Here is a 23,471-nt window from a genome sequence, read left to right as displayed (position 1 = left end):
TTTGTGGGATAAGGTTATTTTTAAATTGTAGCTGCACTATATTTTTCTTACCATTGTCGTGTGAGAATCTATAATTTTCTCTTACACTCATGGAACTGTTTGCCATAGGTTTTGACGAGAGTTACTGCTGGCAAATGCAAGCTTTTCAAAATGATGTTTTGCATGGGGTTTGACACGGTCTTACTCCATGCAAATGTTATCCTTTTAACTTGTGCATTATTTATTTATTAATTCATTTTTTAGCTTCTTAACTTGTGCCCTTAAGACGTTAACATGACTCGTAAATAAAGATAACATAGCTTAAAGGTGGGCTTCAATCAAACGTTCGAAAAGAATTTGTTGTTTCTCCGTGGGAAAATCAGTAGTACAATTTAGTATTTTATACCTATTGAAAATCAGTGGTATAATATATCCTACCTATGAAAATTGCAAGACATGGAGTGTCACATTAATTTTTCTAACTTAATTCATGTACTGAAAATTTAAATTATTGAAAACTCATTGTTTCTTAATTTTCAACTCCCAAATGACCTTTCCTCCAGTACTTTTTTCACTATACCATTACAACTTCTCCATTATATGTCAATGATGACAAGATTTAAATTCACCTATGCAAGTTTATATGTTGCACAACATGCAAAATCACTTCATGTTTAAATAAGGACAAAAACATTTATCAGAATCATGGTAATGAAAGGTTGGAGAACAGAAACAGGAAAATGCCAAAGCATGGCACTGAACGGGAAAAAAAAACCTTGAATACACATAAACTAGTGTTAGCAAAAGCACTTATAGTCACTCCAGAAAGAAATTGTTAGCAAAAGCACTTATAGTCATTTCATAAATAAAATGCACAGATGCATTCACAACTAGTTTAGATTTCGCATGCGCAAGGCATTACCGAGTTTAGAGATGATAAAACTGCAAACATGACAGATTTCTTTTACAAAACCATTTCATAATAGATCCAATAAGCTTTCAGCATGTAGTTCAAATTATTCTTATACTAATGGTAATTATATTTGGAGCTGCTAAATGCTTATGCTTACCAATGGCTAAAATGGTACATGTCATAAAGCTTGCAGAAAGCTCCAATTTCATAATCATTTGTAATGAAGCATTAACTGGATGATATACATCACATATTGCTACAGATCCATTTATTTCATATAACAAGGATGTACAGATTATATTTCAGAAAGAAAAAAAAAAAAGGATGTACATGTTAAATACAAGAGGATTATATAATGTGTGTGTGAGATAAACAACATATATAGATATAGAACAACATTGTGGATAGTCAAGACTATATGACAGGTTGTAAATATTGCCATGGATAAAACCAAAACAGGTCAGTACATCCAAGATAAATCTTGCTTGAAAGATACAAACTTTGCAGCTCCTTGGACACCTCTTTCAGAAACTTGCGGACAATCTTCAACGGCAAGGAAATCCAGCTTGCATGATCCAACAAGCGGCTTTAATCCATCATCTGAGATTCCCAAACACTTGCATAGCCGTAAAATACTCAATCGGGGAAATTGACTCACAAGTTGTAGCCCTTCATCACTAATTTCTTGGCACCTCACAAGTTCAAGATATTCAAGATATTCTGCAGTGCAAAGAGCTTCCATTCCAAAATCACTGAAGGAATAAACGTGATCAAGGGAAATCTGCCGAACCGGGCACTTTTGAATTAAGTGATATATTCCACTAAATGTGAATGAGGAAAACGAAGGAAACTCCCCATCGGAAAAAGATAAACTCACCGATTCAAGCTTTGAGCAGTTTTGAGCCAAGGCTTTCAAACTCTCATCTGTTAATCTCAAAGGATTATTGACCAAGGACGAAAGAGAAAAATCAGATGGAACTCTAAATGAAACTGATCGAAGGTTACTCGAAATTTGAGACAAGCAAATTATGTCAGAGTCCCTTACGCCAACACACATATCCAGGTGAATTATTTCCAAGTTCTTACACTTTCCCAACACGCAAGCAAGCCCTCTTCCAGGGCTTATGATGCAATTCACCAAACTTAGTTCCAGCATATTTTCACAAGGGACATTCTGCTTTTGCCACCTATCAACAGACAGTCGATCATAAACTTTCATATATCGATAATTCGCATCAACTTCAAATTGCAACCTTTTAAGCTTTTGCCAACCAGGGCCAAGCTTAATCAAATCACCTTCACCGATAGCTCTACAATTCCTAATGGAGAGATCCTCAAGTGTTCCAAGTTTTCCAAGATATTCCAGCCACTCCACACTGCTCACATTGAGACATCTAATAAGGTGAAGCCTAGAGAGATTCTTGCAACCGACAACAAGAGACAATATTCCACAGCCTGTTATTCTCGGAGTGAAATTCAACCTCAAAGACGATAACTTCAAAGAAGAAGCCAAGTATCCAAGACCGACATCAGTGATAAAAGTGCAATAACTTAACGAGAGATCACATAATAAAGGACAATGATTTCCAAGAATGAAAAGACCATTATCATCCAATTGTTTTCCTAATTTCGACATCCAACCAGAATATGTGATCTCTACTTTGGACAAGTTGAGAAACCTAGTACATAAACATGTTAATGCTTCATTTGCAGGATCCATTCCACATCCAACCTTAAGAGAATGTCTCTGTGCATTATCTAAATAGTAAAGTCTTTTACAAGCAAGGGAAACATTGTTTCTGTCACTAGTTTTCTTTATTCTATTCAATATCTCCCATATTATATGCTCTGGTATATTATCCATCATACTATTTTCCTCTGCAAAATAATTAGTAAAACAAAATCCTCATCTCAGACTTATATATTACATGCATGTTATGATACAATTATTATATTTTTGAAAATCCAACATAGGATATAGCAAAAGATTCGTCTAATAACCAAATCATGTATGTTTTTTCATGTGTCTGTCATTTAATTTCCAAACCAAGATAGAATCATATTGAAAAATATATAAATAAGAGCATGTAAATAATGTAATTAATAAATCAATCAGATCAGAAATTTGATTTAATTGGGATTGTAAAACTAATCTACAGGGTAATTGAATTGGTATGAGAATTGAGAATCAAGGGGTGGTGTGGTGTAAAATTGAAATTGAAATTGTGTAGGGAGAAGAATGATTATATGATAAATTAATGAAAGACGGAAGTGATGAATGGAATTCAAGACCTTACTTGTTCATATGATGATGGATCAGAATGGTCACCGAAGAAAGAAACCAAAAGAAAATTATTGAAAAGTTGCGATTTACATAAGATAAATAAATAAATTTTGTAACTTGTGTCAATAGATATCTTATTAAAAGTTAAGAATACTTCTCTTTAGCTCCGTCCTAGATAATTTATTAAAAGTATCTTAATTTGGAGGTGACATTTAATTTGGGAATGATTAATTTTTTTTCATAATGGAAAAACTTTTTTTTGACCATTGGATTAAGTGTAGAACACATCTTTATTATGGACTCTCAATATTAAATCTAACCACTCATGTTCCTCTTTTTCCCATCACCATCTCACCTGACGTGACTGTTTTAATCTCATTTCCACCGTCTCTTTCTTTCTCACCTCCCTCCATCCAACGATGGCTTCACGCTTGTGAATTCTTTTTATTTTGATTTTCTTATGTTCTAATCCTTGTTTGTTCAACGGACTTCTCTTCTTGCATCATTGATCTCTGAAATATGCTTATTAGTTAATATTTTCTTGCTACTAGCTGGTACTTTAATTACAAAAGTATTGTTTCTCTCAACAAAAAAAAAAATTACAAAAGTATTGTATATAAAAGAGTGATATATAGCTGAAAGTGGAGATGGAATCAAATTATAAAAGAAAATTAAAGGACATGCGTTTATACAATTGAAATAAGAAGTTAATAGTTTTCTATTTGAGGTTACTTTTACACAAGTTGTTTTTAATTTTTATTTTTGTTGTTTGCCTATGAATGTAAATACCTAGATTTTGTTATTTGTTCTTTTTTCTTTTCTGAAATGATTATATGATGAATTTGTTGTTGATTATGATTGGATCTTGATGCTATGGATCTGAGTATCTAGATCTTGTTGTTGTTGTTGATTGCAGGAATTGAATGTCTGGGGAGGGAAGAGGAGAAGTTTGTTGGGTTTCTTCCATGAATTGAATGTTGTTAAATGGGTTAAGTAGGTTGCTGTAAGTGGTGAGTGAGAGAGATATGGAGGAGAGTGAATAAAATATCGTGGTGAGTGTCTATGATAACATTATGGTCTATATTTGATCTAATGGTCAAAAAAATATTTTCCCATGATGGAAAAGAAGTCTCCTTTCCCAAATTAAATGCCACCTAACTTTTAACTCATAATCTTAGTTGGTCTAAAAAGATTTATCTTTTAAGCTTGTGTCAATAGATATCTTATTAAAAGTTAAGTAGACTTCTCTTTACCTTCCGTAGATAACTATTGGATTATAGTCAATTTAATCTTTTGTTTTACTTAACAAAGAGACATCATCCAAACTTTCTCTCTCATCTTCTCGCATCTCTCCACCAACTCACTTCTTCCACCATTTCACTCTAATTACCTAACCGAACCACCAATCTCAACCCACCTACCTTACGCGAATGTCGAATCCTCACCTTCCAATTATCAACCATCATCAAAACCCATTGAACATGCTAATTGATCTCAATTGAGTGAATATTGACATTATTTGTTCTATTGATTGTGATGAAAACACAAAAAAATCACTCAAAAATCGCAAGTTTTAGATTTAGAAGAATATTTAAGTTGAGTGCAAAATAGGAAATAACTTCTTAAAAACTACAATTAGGTTTATCTATCGGATGTACAAAATGATTTTTAAACGAACATCCTATAGTTATCTATGGATGTGCAAAATGGAAATTTTTAAAATGAGCATCTGGTAGTTATCTACGTGATGTGTTATGGGCAATTTTGTAATTTTAGGGGGTGTAAAGAGATATGATGGGGCCTAAAAAGAAATCCTCAAAAGTTAATTCCTCAATGGATCTCACACACGGCCCAAAACAATATTATATTTTTGGAAATTGCTCTTCTAGCCTTCTTTATTGCTCATAAGGCGTCCAGGAGTTACGAATTGATTTGTTTGGGAGATTACTCATGAACTGTGTTCGGGACATAGCTCGTGATGGGTATGTGAGTAGCATTGTGAACAACAACACTTCAAATTGATAAACATAAGTTTTTTTTTTTAAAATAAAAGATAGAACATTACTCAAATTCAAAAACATTATGCAAATTGACAACACAATTTAAAATGACTACATAGTTTGGGTTTGTTGAAACTGTCTGTCGATGTCAAAAATGTTAAAATCTTTTGATTGAAGAGTTATTGCTTCTAAAATATTAAAAATTACAACATAGTTTATGTTAATATAGTTTGATTAAATACTTTAATTGGAGAATTGCAACAAAGGATTAAGGAAGGTTATCCACTCTCTCCTCTCCTCTTTTGTATAGAGGGAGGTATATTGGTGTTAGTTCCAGAGAGATTCTAATGAGGTTGTTATCTGATTATCAATGGGCTACTCTTCTCAAGACCATGCGAACAAATGGTCTCGTATTTTATCATATAGATAGGATATCATTGTTTTTGTCACTTTTTTTGTTTATTTTCTTAGACCATCATCCTCCTAACACACTAAATTGCATAATACACATCAATGTCGCACTAACATCCAAATGCTACCAAAAGCCTCACAATCCATAAATAAGTGATCCATATTCTCCTCACAAAATTTAATTTACCACAAAATCTCATCTCATAATTTAAAATAATTTATGATATTCTTTTGAAATGACAAATTTATTAATCAGAAAACAGGAAAAGATACCAAAAACCCCTTTACAAAACAGAGGGGCTGGGCACCTAAACACAAACTAGCAAGAAACAAACAACAAAGTAATAGGGACACACACACACGTAAAGTAAAGTCCCAGTCTGAACACCAGAGTGAAAAGGTCTAAAAATACCACTAATTAACATACTAAAATACGTATCCATATTTGTGTCCATTCAATTTATTTATAAGATAATTATACACATATCCGTAACATACGTTTTGATGGAGATTGGTGAAAAAAAAACGAGTCTAACTATCATCTCTATCAATAGAGGCCACTTACAATACAATGATGGAGATATATGAAAGCAGATGAGAACAGACCGTTTATCATGCAATGCTGTGAGAAAACAAAAGAGAGCACGTGATAAATGATAAATTAGAGGACCAAAAAAAGAGGAGAGTCTGAGCCATATGACAATTGACAACACTCATAAAGATAAGCATAGGACCTCCAGCAGAAGGAGGCAACAGTCATAATGGCGGGACAGGAATAGATGAACGAAATAATATAAAATTCCTCTCAAAATATAAGTGAGAGTACTCCCTCCGCTCCTATATATAAGAAAAGATAACTTCTGAAAAATTGTTGTACCTACATTTGATAAGGCTGATAAACACGAGTAAAATACGATTTTGCCTCCTTGGCAGTTAATTGCCGAGGAATTAAAAATTCGGCTGCAGTTAACTGCCGATGAAAACTTCGATAGTTAACTGCCGATGAAATCTAAACTTAATCATACGCAGAAACAAAAACATTACCATTTCCAAAATTTCTCCAAAATTCACAATTTCTCTCCAATCTTCACCAAAGCCATTTTCACAAATTGCAAGCAAATCAACTGCACATTATCACAAGTAAGTTGTATCAATCATTTTAATGATAGTGTTAGTTTGTTTAGGTTTATTTTTAAAAAAAAATTAGAGTAGTTTGCATGTGGTTAAGGTTGATTTTAAAATTGACAATTTGATGATTGCATGTGTAGTTTAGGAATTGATAAATGAATGTAGTTCTTGCCTATGTTATTTAAATCATAATGTGGCCTTGAATCCGAGAGAACCCGGGTTCGAGCCCCGCTAGTGCCTTTGGAGGGAGGTAAATGTAATTACCTTTGTAAGTGCTCTTTGAGCCCGAAGGTCTTCCCTGCCTTGGACTGGGGCACCATCCCTTCACCCTAAAATTTTTGTAACAAAAAAAAATGAACACAATTTAAATATATTTTATACTTTGCACACAAAGTGTTTGATAAAATGCCTCAATGACAATTTTATTTAGTTTAGGTTATGGAAATGATAGAAATGATGTTAATTATAGTTTGGTTAAATGTATATTGATTTTTTAGTTAGTTTAGGTTACGAGAATTATGATGGACACAAATGATTAAGTGTATATAAATGATTAAGTGTATGTTAATTATTGAATGATGTTTAGGTTATTATGGAAATGATGGACATAAATTTTATTGTAATGATGATTATATTGAATGATTTTAGGTATGGAAATGATGTTCATTGTTGTACTTTTAATGAGTTGATTATGTTTATGTTTAGTTTAGGTTTAATGTGTTTGATTAGGTTATGAAAATGATGTTAATTTTATTATTTTTTGTGTAGATATGGCCGATCAGGACCCCATTGTTCAATCTAAGATGATTGGTGGTAGGCGTGCGATGACTCAGAGCCACCGGAGGGAGAGACAAAGCGACCACATCCCAAAGAGGGGTAGAGGTCGGAGGATGGATGGTTCAGGGAGTTCGCAAGAGGCTTCTCAATTGGTTGACCCGAGCAATTTTTGTGTTTAAAAGAAGATTTGAGGTGAATATAACATTAATTCATAATATTTGGAGATATATTTGTGTAGCAATTTTTTTGATTCAATGAAGATGATGAAGATTCAAAGGAAGAAGATGAAGATGATGAACATCTTCATCATATTTCTGGATTTGTTTCATTTTTAATAAAAATATATTTTAAAAAATAAAATTATGTATTTTTTTTTAATAAAAATATAAGAATGTTAGTAAGGATAAAATTGTTAGTAAAAAACCCACAACAAATTTAACATTTCCGCTTTTCTACTGTGTTTTTATCAAGTCTTCTAAATATAAGGGAGTATTTTTAAACTTTTGTTGACTAAATATTTCTTATAAATATAGTTGAATGAAGTACTTTTAAATTTGAAAACTTGATCTTCTCTAAACTTAATTTCTGAAGTCGATAATATAATTGCCACATAGAATAACATTCATAGTGGAGACATCCATTTTTGGATTCTTAAATGGATACCACGTGTACACGTCACTCCAACCCAGATATCATACAAAGTTTTTAAATGGACCCACAAATCAACTATCAATAACTTTATATCATTATATTTCAGTTATTTAATATTAAAAGAGTGCGGGTCTCGCTTAAAAGTGGAGGTCTTAAGTAAGACACTGAACAAAATTCTCCCTATTGGAGTACCTAATAGGTACCGAGTCTTAAATAGTTAAGATTCTCTCAATGGAGATGGTCTAAGATGCCACATAGAATAATATATGTGGTATTGTCTTTTGTAAATGTGCAATTGTCTTTTGTAATTTTTCTATAAATAGCAGCAGTTCATACAATGTACAATCATGATTGAATATTTCAGCAATCATCATTTAAATGTGCAATCCACATTTTTCTTTCCCTTAAATTTCAGCAATTGCATTTCAATAATTCACATAAAAATTGTTGCAAAGCTTTAAAATAAAATAATTGCAACGATGATTTTGTAATGAATACTGATATAAGCCCTTCCTTTTACAAAAATGTATACCAGTCTTCAAAATGATTAAATAAATACAAGTACTTTTCTCGATTTACAAATTACAATAAAGATGATATTGCTTCAAATAAATCATTTATAATTTGGTTGATTGGTACCCCAAACAGCTTGCTTGATACACTAGAACGGGTCAGTTTTGCTATTCAGCACTTGCCATAGAGTTTTCACCAAATCATTCACCGTCGTTTTGTACCCTTCACCCATCTGCAGGACACCATGTTATTAAATAAAAGATTGATTATTAATTAATCAATTAGATATTGACATAATAAAGTATTTATGAACTTGTCATGGACTGAGTATGTCAAACATCAAAGTTTAAATGGAGTGGAAATGTGGAAATTAATCTATGAAGAATGAGTATAATGTAAGCTTTTTAATTACCACATTGAGGATAAGGTGTTTGTGCAAGATCAATGGAATATAATGACCTAAGATAGGCTCAATATAATAAAGTAGTCTAAATAGGTAAAGATTACGATGAGTTAGTTGTATTAGATATTTTAATAGATACGTCACCTTGTTCTTGAAAGATATAAAGAGATCATTTTTGTGATGAGTCATTATTCAAATACTTATGCTATAAATAATAGGTTGGTTATTGTAATCAATATCAAATGAATGAATGAATAAATTAGTTTGTTAGATTAGTTTAGTTTTAGCTTATTCTCTCTTTTAGAATATTATCTCTCTCATTTATAAACAACCCAAAAGTTGTTCATTACATAACTATTATTAATATAAAATAGAGTCATACTAACCAATGCTTCGGATACTAGTTAAACAATTAAAAATGGAAAGAAAGACAAAGTTAGCATTAAAAGAACACTTTTTCAAGTTTTAAAAAGTAAAATACACAATTTTCAAAAGACGAACACTTTATAATTACTTAACTAGTGCGATGGGGGCACTAGTTAGCATTTTCCTATAAAATATGACCATTTTTTTTTTTTACAAAAAGAAACGATATCATTCATTCAAATTGCAAGTAAAATAGAATTAAGCAAAAATTTAATATCGTTAAAAATGAAGAAAAAAAAACGAATCTATGAACAAACTCACAATATCTAAGTTAATAACATAAAGGGTTAAATATTTTTGTGGTCCCTATAAATATACAAACTTTTCGTTTTAGTCCCTCTAAAATTTTCCTTCAACTTTTAGTCCCTATAAAATTTTCAATCTTTACTTTTCCCTCGTTTAAAGTAAACTCATATGTATAATTCATATTTTTAAATAAAACTTTGCAGAAAAATGTATAATATTATAAGGATTTCTCCCAAACAAAATTAGAATTGTTTACCAAAACATGAATTAAATATGAATTTTTATATTTTTGACGGTAAAAATTCATATTTAATTCATGTATTGTTAAAAAATTATAATTTTTTTTTGGAGTGATTTTTATAATATTCCATAAATTTCTGCACAATTTCATTAAAAAAAATACAAAAATTTACTTAAAAATAGGGACCAAAAGTAGTGATTGAAAATTTTATAGGGACTAAAAGTTCAAGGAAATTTTTAAAGGGACTAAAACGAAAAGTTGATATATTTATAGGGACCAAAAACATATTTAACTCTAACATAAAACAATAAAATACCTGCAAATAATTAATGTGACAAAATCAAGTTAATATCAATAATTATTGATGAATAGTTTGACTTGGCTATTATTGTTATTGAAAGGACAAGGATATTGGATTGGAACATTTAGATAATCCAAATAAAGGTTATTACTCTCAACCGTTTAGCTATAAGAAATGATAACTGAATATAAAAATCCAAACACAATACTGATATCGTATCAACTGTTCCTTTATACCCATATTTAAAAATAAAATAAAAAAATCATTTTCTTCTTTCTCCTTCAACACATCTCTTTCTCTGCCTGTCTGCCATCCTCTCCCACCGTCACACGCCCCCCCTCTCTCAACGTGTACGATGTCTCTCTCACGACCACGAGTGTCGTCAGCGGCGTCGTCTTTCTCCGATCTGCTCCTCACCGGCGTCGTCACTTGTAGTTTGAACTGGTCCTCACCGACTTGAGGAGATGGTGGGTAGGCAGTGTTGCAAGAAGGTCTTCGTTGACGTCGTGGTGATCTGAACGGGTTTCTCACAACTTGAGGGAGAAGCGGATGTTTCTGACGGCGGCGTGAGAGAGGAAAGCTTTGAACGAATTGATGGTGGGTGAGGACGATGGTGGTTGAGAATGGAGGGAGCGCCGGTGAAGAAGATGGTGGTGGAGGACGGTTGTGTTGTGGAGGATGGTGGTGTGTTGTGCGGAGGAATAGAGAAAAAGGAGAAAAGAGGAAGATGAGAGAGAGAAGTTTCTGCTGAAAAACCAACACTGCCCTTACATTTTATTAAAAACTACAAAAATATCCTTAGTGTTGTATTTGTATCTAAAATTATGTGTCTGGTTATCATATCTATTTAGCTATTTAAATATTATCTCAACGGACGTATGGTAGATTTATAAGGTGAAATATGTTGAGGATTAATTCATAATTGTCATGTCTCAAGTTAGTTAAGAGAGGTTGTTGCAAATCGGTTGTTAGTTAGTTACTTTTGTGTAGATGACTTGTGCTACAAGCTATCGTTTAACTCCTATAAATAAAGTCATGAAATGTGAATATTCAATACTCAATGAAATCATATTACAAACTAATAATCTATATTCTCTTCTCTCTCAGTTTTTAGATTGTTATTTTTCATCTTGCATACATTAGCTTATTCATAAAAGTGTTTATGTTGCGTTTAAGATCATAAAGTGTGATGTAACAAAATAATGTGGAGTTCAAGGTTTGAATTCTGGATTCTGCATATATTATCCAATTATTTTATTTTTTTTAAAATCAGGTATCCGATCCAAGAATCGATTAATCCGAGAGGACCAATCCTACTGCCCACTTGTGGGGGCCCCGTTTAAAGCCAGAGCTATGGATCCAATGTTCTTATTAACTAGACTATGCTCATAGGAACAAATGAATGGTTTATTGAATGCTTATAATATCATAATGTGTTATGAAATTAAACTCTTGCAAATTGCAATGCATACCTGAGCGACAATAGTAAAGCCAAGAGTTGAAGTCCCAAAAGCCAATACACTGCTAGCAGTGACAAAGAGATCAAGATTTTCTAGCACGTTATATATTTTGATCTCAATGTCATTTTCCTTCTCACAGTGCATCTGAATGAGTACCTCATTTTCCATTATTCTTGCTTTAACATCAAAGAGTGGTGATTTGCAGCAATCCTGATCAGAGTTTGAGGTGGTATCTTCACTTACACACATATCAGTTTTCTTGAGAATTATTGTTGATTCTTTGCTATTCTTGTTTTGATCCTCTAGCTCCTTCACACGTTCTTGAAGTAGTTTCACATAACTGATTGCTTCACCAAGTATATAGTTCTTGTCCATCTATTAATTAATTTATGCAAAATCATTCAATATGTTAATGCTACTTAATTAGGATAGTAATTAAGGATCTTTCAAAAATATTATTTAAATATTAAAATGTTTAAATTTTTAATTTCTCATAAGTTGGTAGGCCCAATTTTTGCAGTGACAAAAACTCAAACTCCAACTTCTCTCTAATTTTAGAATTTTTTTTTTTTATTAATATGTCCGGCCCAACTTCTCTCGAAATTTATTTATTTTTAAAAAAATTCTTAAAAAAATATTTCTTGCGACCCAATTCAATCCATGATAAAAAAAATAATCATTAAATTAGTCTCTGATATGTTTATAGAAGAACATATTAATCCCTCGGTTAAATACCGGGCCAAATCAATCTTTCAACTAATTTTATTTATTATAATGCAGTGATCAGATGTGTGGTGGAGGGTGTGGCGTGGCAGAGACATCTAATAATTTATTTATTCACTGTAATTTCTTTGGTTCCGTTTGGTTTCATATTTTTCGGTGGCTAGGTGTTGACGTGGTTATGCCTTTTGAAGCCGCCGATCATTTCATTCAATTTAGCTCCGTTGGGGGCATTGCTAGGACGAGGTGCTCTATTTTACAGGTCATAATGTTTACAACAGTTTGGAAAATATGGAAGGAAAGAAATAACATGTTATTTAACGATAAAGTGTGCTCAGTTGTGCAGATTGTCGACAAGATTATGTCGCAAACTTTCATGTGGTTGAAGGGGAAATATGCTTCTCTTCCCTTCAATTATCATGGGTGGTGGCTTAGTCCATTTACCATGCTGGGCATTGGCTAATTGCTATTTTCCCTTGTTAGTTTTATTTTTGTTCTTGTACATTTTTTAGCCTGTACATACTGTTGAAACTCTGTTTGGACTCTTTTGTTTTCATCCTTCGCACACCGTGTGCAGTTGTGCTGGGAAGGACTTTTTGATGTGGTAATATAATTCATTTTAGCCTATTCAAAAAATAAAATAATACAGTGACTAAAATGTCTAATGTAAAAAAAATTAAGAGCACTAATTAAATTGGGTTTTAGTTCTAATTTTATTACCTTCTTTAAGCCAGGAATAGTAGCTGAAAGTGCAATGAACTTCTGTGATAATTCTAGTCTCCTTTTTCTCTCAGCCATAATGTGATCCAGATACTGAGAACCACTTCTACTCTTCTTTCCAGTTTGGTTACTAGCTTTTGCTTTTGGTTCCAAACTCCTCTTATTATTATTACTTCTACTCTTTGGTATTGACACTTCTTCTGATTCTGGTGTAGTAGTAGCTGGTATTATGGTAGATTTATCAAAAGAGAGAATGAATGTCCTTGGAGTGAACGGTGATGATGAAGGATGAAGCTTTTTCTTTGAGCAATCTGAGCCATCCATCTCATTAGAGGATGATATACTTCCAGAATATGTAACAGGTTGCTGAAGGATTATGTCTCTCAAGAACTCTTCTTCATCATCAGCACTAGTTTGATGACAATATTGCCCTAGCAAAACCTCTACATCACCCAATTCCTATTGTCACCATTAATTGAAATGATTATCTATGTCAGAATATACATAAATAACTTCTCAAAAAAAAAAAAAAAAATTGATATAGAACATATTGCTTGTTAGTATGATTTAAGATGTGTATAGCTAGTATTTTTACCGAATGAAGAGGCCAGTGTTCCCATGATTCCTCCATGACGTGTCTTCACTGGATGAAGCTAATGGAATATTGGGGATAAGGGAAGATGGAGAAGAAAGTACAGACAAGATTTGAGAACGTTGACGATCGAACATTAATTACTTTCGACTGCTATATATAAATGCAATGTATCATAATGGACATTTTTATTTTATTTTACAACAATTATTGTGATAACTTGTAAAAAAAATAAAAAATATTGTAATTGTGGACCGTATTGTCAAACAATTGGTGAATTTGTGGCCCGTATAGCATTGATCATGTGGGTCAGGTGACTCAACGTCCGGTAGTAATCAACTGCATGATGTCATCATATAGATCTAAAGTGGCTTTTGGAATTCTTTTAGACATGGTTCTATGGTGTGTGATAATAAGTATTGTTGTTGATGATTAACTAACTAAAAAGATTATTGAGGTTGTGTTATAAGGTCCTTATAGCACGTTATGGGCAGGAGCAAGGGTTATGAGAAGGAGAAATGATGTTTTATCGCAATCAATTCGGTGGAAGTTTTATCGTGATGTTTAGCAGCATCACTCTTTGAGAAGAGTGGTTCGTGGGTGACATGGTGAAAAGTGAAAACATACTCTCACGTGACTCATTCATTACTCACAAAACTTCCAACGTCTGCTTCTTCTTCTCGACTCCAAGCCTTCTTCAAACAGTGCTATATATTACTCTTCTTTTTACCAATTCCACGAAATTATGAGCCAAAGGAAAATTGTTGAAAGATCCCAAACTCATACCGTGCTTCTTTTTTTTGGTTACAAAACTCATACCGTGCTTCAAATCCATTTCTTTTTGTCATGTAATTTAATAGCTAAAAAATAAATAAATGAAAGAATTTAGAGTTTTGAACCTTTTAAAATTCACATTCATATCCACATAAATGGGGTGTACTACAAAATCACCCACTTCATCATAGCGATGCATTTCATGATTTCATCTACTCTAATTTTTTATTTTTTTTTATTTTTATTTTTTTATTTATTTATGGATTCTACTCTAAAATTCTTAAGAAGCTGTGTGTTTATACTGACCTTTTTTTTTTTTTTTCAAAAAAAGATTCATAGTGAAATTTGACAGATTACCAACAGCTGTGTATTCTTTAATTAATCCATTATATATATATATATATATATATATTTTTTTTTTTTGGTCAAGTAGATTAATCGCTAGAATTCACATCTCTCTGCCAATCGAGCTATGCTTATGGGACAATCAATTATATTTTTTAATCTATTCTTATATACTTATTCAAAAGAAAAAGAAAAAAAAAAAGAAAAAAAATATACGAATTCAAAGTATATGTCCGCATCAGATTATTACACGTAGACATACTCATATCCATAATAGTATATGCGTTTTGACTTTGCTTATTTGATTTTTTCTTGCTTTCAGATTCAGATATCTAAAAGTAGAAAAAACGAGTCTAGTGATTCACTCTTTTTCAGATTCAAAACAGATGAGTACAAATCATTTATAATGTGGTATGAGGAAACAAAAGAGAGCACGTGATAAATGACAAATTAAAGGACCAAAATAAGAGGGGGGAGGATATTGTCTGGTCATATGACAATTGACATTGCGTAGGACCTTCTAGCAGAAGGAGGCAAGGTGCAGTAATGATGCCAGCTGGTGAGACAGGAATATATGAAAAAAAATTAAAATAACAAGGGTTTATTAAGTCAATTGTCTCAATAAATATATTTTTCTTTTATAAAAATAAAATGATATTCATTAATTCAAATCGAGAGATTACATCATTCAACACCGCTAAAAACATAAAGGACAAACTCACAACATCCAAATTAATAGCATATAACAACATAATGTCTACAAAAATATATGATAAAATTAAAGTCACCGGAATATCCATGGCTTCCGGATCTGCAACGTTAACGTCCAAATCTTTGATTGAATAATTGATATTTCAATAGGAATAAAATGAACACCGCAAGAAGATGAGAAAGCAAACAACGCCGCACAAGACGACGAACAACAAACCACCACACTTAGATGATGAAATCACAAAGAAAAAAACCTAGATCTATGTGAAAGTCACTTATTTAGATTGAAATAAAGAGAAAAAGATGAAGAGGGGTGATTTCAGGTCAAGAATTGACCCAAAACCACCCTCAATGAAGAAATGGGAAGAGAAAACCTAGAGAGAGAAAATTAGGACCGGCTTATTGGAGAGGGAGAGTTTGTGCCTCAATAAATATTTAAGATTTTCTTTTTGATCGTATAAAAAAAAATCGTACTTTTTAGTCTTTGTAATATTTTATTACCATTTATAAAGATTTAAAATGTTGACAAATTTTTTTATAAAGATAAAAAAACATTGATGAAATTTTTATTGAGACAATGTGCTACTTTTTGTAAAGATTAAAAACAAAATTATGCCTATTTATAGTGACAATATACTTAATTAATCTTAAAAAAAATACTTATTATTGCTATCGTAAACTATCATGTAGACAAACACTCTTGTAAAAGAAGATTCATATCATCCACTTGTTCACAACCACCCAAACAAAGTTACACATTAGGTTGCAGAACATGTCTCCTGATTAAATTATCCGTTGTAGGAATGTGGTTACGAAGAAGTCGTCAAGCAAAAAGATCGACCTTCAGAGGGACCTCCTTATTCCAAATTAAATTTGTATTGTCCGCTTTCAAGTTGTTGTCTGACGTAAATATGAAGTGATAATCACTTGTAACATTGTAATTATTCGAAACATGTAAATGTCAAACCCACCGGTCAAAAACAAGAGGCCGCAAAACAATGTTAATTAAAAGATTGTTGCACTCCCTCACCTACTCTTCCTTCCGAGCTAATAATCTCTGTCACCAATTCCAGGCCTCTCCACCCTCCCCCCCACCCAAGAAAAAACATATCAGCCATCATCGCCATTTCATTATCAGTTAGATAAAAAAGACGACTAAATCTTGTCTTTAACATCCCCCACCAAGCCAAGTATCCCCTCATTTATCATTTTGTATTTTCAATGACTCAATTATCACCCTTTTTTTTTTTAATTTCAAAATGAATGTCATTTAATGAAGGCTTAATTGCACTTTTGGACCCCTATCTTTCCAAAAGTTGCAGTTATGGACCCCTAACTAATTTAAATACAAAACAGCCCCCTATGTTTTGATTCTTTGGCAGTTTTGGACCCCCAAGGCAAAAAATAAAAATAAAAAAACTGACACGTGGCACCTCACTTAGGGTGCCACGTCAGCGTTGACCGAGTCAACAATGGACTGGGGGTCCAAAACTACCAAAGAATCAAAACATAAGGGACTGTTTTGTATTTAAATTAGTTAGGGGTCCATAACCGCAACTTTTGGATATATAGGGGTCCAAAAGTGCAATTAAGCATTTAATGAATATATATGCATATTAAAAAAAATGTTTAAAATGTGGAAAACAGAAGTGGAAAACTGAAATAATTTTAATTAATTATTAATTTATTTTCCCCTATCATAATCACGGTAAACTAAAATACAAAGCTTTGAAAAAAAGAATATTGAAAAATTTTACTCCCTCGTCCCAGATTAAGTAATATATTACATCGAAAAACAAGATTCATTTTCAAGCATTTCTTATAGTTTTTTTCTCTATGTAACACTTTTTTTTAGGGGGGGGTGCTATCTAACACTTATTGTGATTTAGAGGAATTTGTCATGTAGATTTAGACAATAGATTATTTTTATTTTTATTGATTGGATAATTAAGTTAAATTTCATTAGCTCTCGTGGTTAAAAGCAAAAAACACCGCTTTTATGTACGGTTCTCAGAGATGGTGGTCAGACCCTTTACTTTATTTGGGTATCGACTGACCTATTGATGTAATTACATTATTTGTCTGTTTGCTTTTCTGGGTGTTTTCTCTGGTACACCTTTGTACTGAGGAGTTTTCATCGCCGCTGTTAATATATTTCATTTTGATTTTTTTTTTTTTAAAAAATTAGTCGTTATTCTCCTTTGATAGGGATTAAAAATACTGATTTTTCTTATATATACAAATTAACAAAATTAGGGACTAAAAAAAAGAAATGTGTTGTAGGGATTTAATTCAATAAATCATAATTTTATTGGAATTAAAAAGAATTAAAAATATATTTAATACTTTTTCTAATTATTGACAAGAGTAACTTTTATGGGATATGTTTTTGTAAAAAAAAAAAAAAAAAAAAAATTTACGAAATGTGCTAACAAATGTCCCTCAAACACTAGTTAAGAAAACAAATAGAGTAAAAATATTATGAAATTGAGGGTTGTGTATCTCAATTGGTTTGAGTTAAAAGATAAGGAGTTGAAGTTCCCGAGTTTAAACCCGAACGAAGGAGAAAAAACAAATCTAATAACTCATTACAAACATTTAACATTAAAAGTGTAAAATATTTTTCTTTCCCAATAACAATAGTTAACATGACTCAACTTTAATATAGAAGTAAGATAGGTGTTAGATACACTATATTTTGAACACTCTCTACCAATCATTTTTTATTAGATGAAATTCATGTGGATCCCACCATTTTATGAGAGATTCATTTCAAAATTTGATTTACATTGATTTTTTCCCAATAAATAAATAAAAATTATAAATAGTGTTAAAAATAGAGTGCTCTTGCTCACACTTTTTTATTCATAAATCAACTCAATCTTTTTAACAAATCTCAAATAATCTTCGCGCACACACGAGTGCATGCATCATGTTGCATCTTTCAACATGAATTGCCTTATGTTGTCCACCAAATCCATCTGTGTCACTTTGTATGCATCACCCATCTGTAATCCATCAAGTTAATGTAATAAATACTTCATTTAATTATTTAATCATTTTTTGAAAGGAATTATTTGATCATATATACCACATATGTCCTTTATATTAGTTTATAGGAATAACTTAACATATTTGTGTCTAGAAGTCCTAGCTCAACTGGCAAATGCCGAAATTGTAAGGCCGGACGTTGTGACTTGGGTTCGAACTCGGAACCTCACAGTTGTGTGTGAGTTTATTTTCAGTGGATTACCACTTCATCTAAGACCAAAAAAAAAAACTTAACATATTTGTAAAACAAAATGGTTTAAGTGGTTAATTAACTCTACTATATGATGAATTATTGAGGAAAATTTAAGTTCGATATCTGAATAGAACAATCTTTAACTAAACTTTACCAACCTTCCGACCAAACTCCAGATTATTAGTTCTCATTTCACTAAGAACTAGAGAGTTAAAAAAAAAAAAAAAATTAACGACAACTATATTTAAACTATTTTCATAAAAACAATTATATTACTTGTAAAAAAAATAATATTTGAACATCCTTAACTTCTCAAGAGTCATTCAACAACATTTCCCTTAAAAACATATTTATTTCAATACTTGATTCTCTCTCTCATATTAACGACCAATCATACCATTGCTATGTTTCTTTCTCTTTCAGAGTGTTTATTGGGGTATAGCATGAAAAGTTTAGAGATGCATACTTGAGCGATGATAGTTATGGCAAGAGTTGAATTGCCAAACGGCAATACGCTAGTGCTGGTGACAAACAAATGAAGATTTTGAAGCATGTCCAATATTTTGTGTTGAATGCCATTTTCCTTCTCACAATTGATATAAATGAGTATATTATTCTCCGACACTTTCACTTTGACATCTGGAAGCAATTCATTTGGTCTAAAACAATTGTCAAGATTCATTTCACAAGAATTTTCCTTATTGAAAAGTATCATTGGTTCTTTGCCTCTCTTGTTTTGTTGTGCTTCTAACTCCTTCACTCGTTTCTGGAGTTGCTCCACGTAATTGGTTGCGCCAGCAACGATAGAAGCTTTGTTTGTCTATAGAAAAAAAAAGTCAAATGCATCTAAAGCTCTTTTAATTTTTTTCATTTTTTTCAAAGTAGTCCTTTAAGTTTCAAAAGTCTCAAACAAATTCTTTTAGTTTTTGAATCGTTTCAAACAAATCTTATTGTAGATAGCATAGTTGGTAATTGTTTCCTTAAACTCATCTTTGGTATCAAATCAGACTCTTAACACCCACTTAAAATTAATCATCTTTTTAGGCATGACAAATGGTGGATAATGCTCCTTGTTGCTATCATCTAAATCATCATCATCATCCTCTAAAAGGACTTGTTTGAAACAATTCAAAAACTAAAAGGACTTGTTTGAGACTTTTGAAACTTAAAGGACGAATTTGGAAAAAAACGAAAAACTTAAAGAACCTTTAGATGCATTTGAAAAAAAAAAGTGTGCAAGTTAATTTTGTACTCCCTCCGTTTCTAAATATAAGTAAATTTTACTTTTTAGGTTCATTCAATTAATAATGTATGTGGTTTATAATATGGACTACATACATCAATAATTGAATCAACCTAAAAAGTAAAATTTGCTTATATTTAAAAACGGAGGGAGTATTGAACAAAATCGTAATTATTGGAGCATTTAAAACGTTTGAGTTTATTCATAATCATTCATTTACAAGAATTGCTATACAGTGCGAAAAACTGTAATGCTACTGGCACACGATAAATGCACTAGTGTTATTACATTTTTCTAATAAATGAATGTCAACAAAGCTTACAATCTCAAGTATATCCAAAGGCCAATATTAATTCGTTGCTATTTGTGCACTACCATGTCGCACCAACAAGCTTTTTCCTTCATTTAATCGATCTGATTTGCTGACAATGTTAAACTTTTTATACTGAAAATGTATACAAATTGTTCTTAGTTTTCTATGATACAAACAATTTTTGTTTTCTAGGAAGTGAAGAATGAGGAGGTTTGGTGATATCAACAACAAATGTTGAGGGTTTAGTTAACAACAACATAGTTGTCATTCAGACCCTCAAGAATGGTATTGTGTTAACGATTCTATTCATCAACCAACGATTTTTTTCATTAACAATTTTTTTTTTTAATAGATGTTTTGTTTTTATAGATCTAACAAACTTAGTCCTCCTAATTACAAACTTTATTAAAAAAAAAAAAAAATCTAAAATGAATATATATTTGCAAGTTCATCTGTTTTGTCTCTAATCAACCCTACTTACTTGATTATTATTTTGATAAGCAAAGCAAAGGAATAAACGAGTAAATAATTTGTGAAAATATTACCTTATTTGAGCGAGGAATGATAGTGGAAAGCTGTATGAACTTGTGTGCAAGTTCAAGTCTTCTTTTCCTCTCTCCCATTGCGTGATCTAGAGTTTTAATATTCTTCTTTTCTCCTTTTCCTCTCTCAGAAGTCCTCTTTTTTGTGGGACACCGTGGTGGTTTGGATTTGGACATCACAGCTGGTAACGGTATTGCCGCGGAGTTATCTAAAGAGATAATGCAAGCTCTAGAGGATGTGGACGGAGGAAGAAGCTCAGGTGACTCATCAGAGACTACAATCATCTCACTGCTACTCTCGGTGGCGGCAACGGCAGCTCCAGCTACCGGCTGTGCCATGAAGTCACGAATAAACTCTTTTTCTTCGTGGCACATCTCTAACAAATATTCCACACCCATTTCCTGTAAAATCGTTTGAATTAAACAAAGTACTATATTATACTATACGTATGAAAAACGCAATTAATATATTTGTATCAATTTATGCTGGAACTCATTACCGTTTGAAAAGGCCAAACATTTTCCCATGACTGCTCCATAAGAGAGTGCCAGATATTGGTGACTCTCGTATATTGTTTCCACGATGAGGATAACTTTTTACTCAAAATAAACTTGAAAATGCAATAAATGTTAATATTGACTTCACACAAGTTTGTCCAAAACTGAAGTATCAAACTTTTATTTTGTTGATTAGCTTATTAAAAGTATCAAACAATTATTTTTCTATTTTATTTAATAAGAAAAATATAAGGTGTGAGGGGATGATGTTTAGTCCAGTGGCGGATCCAGGAATTTTATAGAGTTACGTTTGGGCAAAAAATTTATCGCAAATTCACATGTGATATAATATATAAACAGTCATAAATTGAAATAATAGAAGTTTCTCATTTTATCAACAAAAGTACATATTAAAATAGGGTTAATTATTAAAATTGACCTTGTTATATAAAATAGGGTTAATATATTGGAAGTAGAAAAAAACAACCAAGAGATTGAATTTTTCATGATTTCTTAGAGCCGTGTTAAGAACGTTAAAATATGGCTTTACACAAAAAAAATATATAAATTTCCGACAAACGACAAGTTAATTATGAATTTTCAAAGTGTCAGAAACTCAAAAAACAAAACAACGGAAATCTCGACCAATATATTGAATTTTGAGCTCATTTTTTGCAAAGACATCTATAAAAATACATAAAAATGATCTGTTAAGTTTCATAGCATTTTGAAGTCGTTTAAATTTATTTTGATTTTTCAACCAAAACGTGAAAAATTGAAATTTTGTTCCAAGTAAGCGTATACTCACATGTCAAATTTAGTTCCCTAATTTTGTACGTATGACTAAAACATGATAAGAAACTTCACAATGAAATTTTGTAGTTTTTAAACAAGAGAAATTCATAATAATGGGGGAATAAAAATTCATAATTAATTTGGCATTGCTCAAAAAAAATTAATTTTTTTTATAAAGCTATATTTTAACGTGCTAAACATGTATGAAAAAATAGTGAAAAAATTCAACTTGTAAGTCACATTTTTAGACTACGCATATATTATAGGGTGGTCAAAAATAAGAAGAAGCTCAAGTTACATTGCTAGAATATATGTTTTGTATTTTACAATGTCATTTTTCAGACGTAGTGTATATTACCTGGTCAATTTGAATAATTAATCCTTTAAAATAAGAGACATGAACCTGCCAATAGTGTTCTAAATAAAATTAGGAGGTAAATGTCTTTTCCGAGACCTCTTTGCGTGTGGGAATTTTCAGATTTCGCTCAATTTTTTTTTTAAGTGGGTTAATGAACTATTGAGTTGTGTCATATATAAAGAAAGTACTGATCGAGCCTGGGCAAATGCCCAGGGTCGCCGGACGATGAAACCGCCCATGGTTTAGCCTCAAAGTAGAGAGCCAATCGATCATTTGTTCGTCACTAGGGTGTGATACCGTGTTTGTAACTGAATGTTTACCGAATGTTGTCGTCTCTACACGTGATGACATTGCATTAATGATCCCAATAGGAGAATTGAGTAGATGTGAATCTGAGTTATCTTTCCCACCACTAAGTAACAATTTTCAATCAATGTAATACTTCTTCGGGACCACTTTACTTTGTTGGGTTATAGATCCTATGGTCCTATGGATAACATTAACAGGTGTGTAACCATTGTGGTTAATTTTATTTTTTCTTGCTTTCCAAATTTAGTTAGTTTCATGAATGGGCGTTTGCTATTTCTGAAAAGAGACAGTTTTTCCATGAGTCCTGCTTTGTTTCTTTCCCCTTTTGTTAGCATGCCGTGTTGGTGATTTCCAAAATAATGGAATCACTTTAGAATTAAAAGTTGTAACTCTTCATGGGAACCATTCATATACATTGAAACATTATTATTTATTATTAATAATGAACCATGACATTGATTCAAGTATATATGGTTATAACCTTTGGCAAAAGGGTGCTTAATGAATCATGACATTGATTCAAGTTAAAGAGGTGCTTTCTCTCATGTGAAGAGTCATATAATGCACTATAAAT

General features: G+C 31.8%; 3 protein-coding genes across 4 annotated transcripts; all 3 read right to left on the bottom strand.

Moving 5' to 3' along the window:
- Positions 1–1,125: 1,125 nt before the first annotated feature.
- Positions 1,126–3,328, bottom strand: LOC25487960 (F-box/LRR-repeat protein 14). Of its 2 annotated transcripts, none has more exons than XM_013610126.3 (2): positions 3,190–3,328; positions 1,126–2,770 (listed from the first exon to the last, which is right to left on the bottom strand). In XM_013610126.3, the coding sequence occupies exon 2, from the start codon at positions 2,757–2,759 to the stop codon at positions 1,353–1,355; it is 1,407 nt and encodes a 468-aa protein (XP_013465580.1). In that variant the 5' UTR covers positions 2,760–2,770; positions 3,190–3,328; the 3' UTR covers positions 1,126–1,352. The 2 variants fall into 2 exon arrangements, with proteins under 2 accessions (XP_013465580.1, XP_024633031.1); XM_024777263.2 differs by having other exon boundaries at positions 3,185–3,288.
- A 5,278-nt stretch (positions 3,329–8,606) lies between these two features.
- On the bottom strand, positions 8,607–13,920 carry LOC11433585 (transcription factor bHLH18). The gene is made up of 4 exons (XM_003597918.4): positions 13,769–13,920; positions 13,174–13,632; positions 11,746–12,108; positions 8,607–8,888 (listed from the first exon to the last, which is right to left on the bottom strand). The coding sequence occupies exons 1-4, from the start codon at positions 13,802–13,804 to the stop codon at positions 8,805–8,807; spliced, it is 942 nt and encodes a 313-aa protein (XP_003597966.1). The 5' UTR covers positions 13,805–13,920; the 3' UTR covers positions 8,607–8,804.
- Positions 13,921–18,406: 4,486 nt separating this feature from the next.
- LOC11433586 (transcription factor bHLH19) lies at positions 18,407–21,537 on the bottom strand. Its single transcript, XM_039830178.1, has 4 exons — positions 21,438–21,537; positions 20,941–21,339; positions 19,306–19,659; positions 18,407–18,603 (listed from the first exon to the last, which is right to left on the bottom strand). The coding sequence occupies exons 1-4, from the start codon at positions 21,474–21,476 to the stop codon at positions 18,526–18,528; spliced, it is 870 nt and encodes a 289-aa protein (XP_039686112.1). The 5' UTR covers positions 21,477–21,537; the 3' UTR covers positions 18,407–18,525.
- Positions 21,538–23,471: the final 1,934 nt, after the last annotated feature.

The sequence above is a fragment of the Medicago truncatula genome, chromosome 2, assembly GCF_003473485.1.
Source record: "Medicago truncatula cultivar Jemalong A17 chromosome 2, MtrunA17r5.0-ANR, whole genome shotgun sequence".
NCBI classification, from domain to species: Eukaryota; Viridiplantae; Streptophyta; class Magnoliopsida; order Fabales; family Fabaceae; genus Medicago; species Medicago truncatula.
Note: the sequence above shows the minus strand (reverse complement) of the source record. Positions and strands in the feature narration are given on the sequence as shown.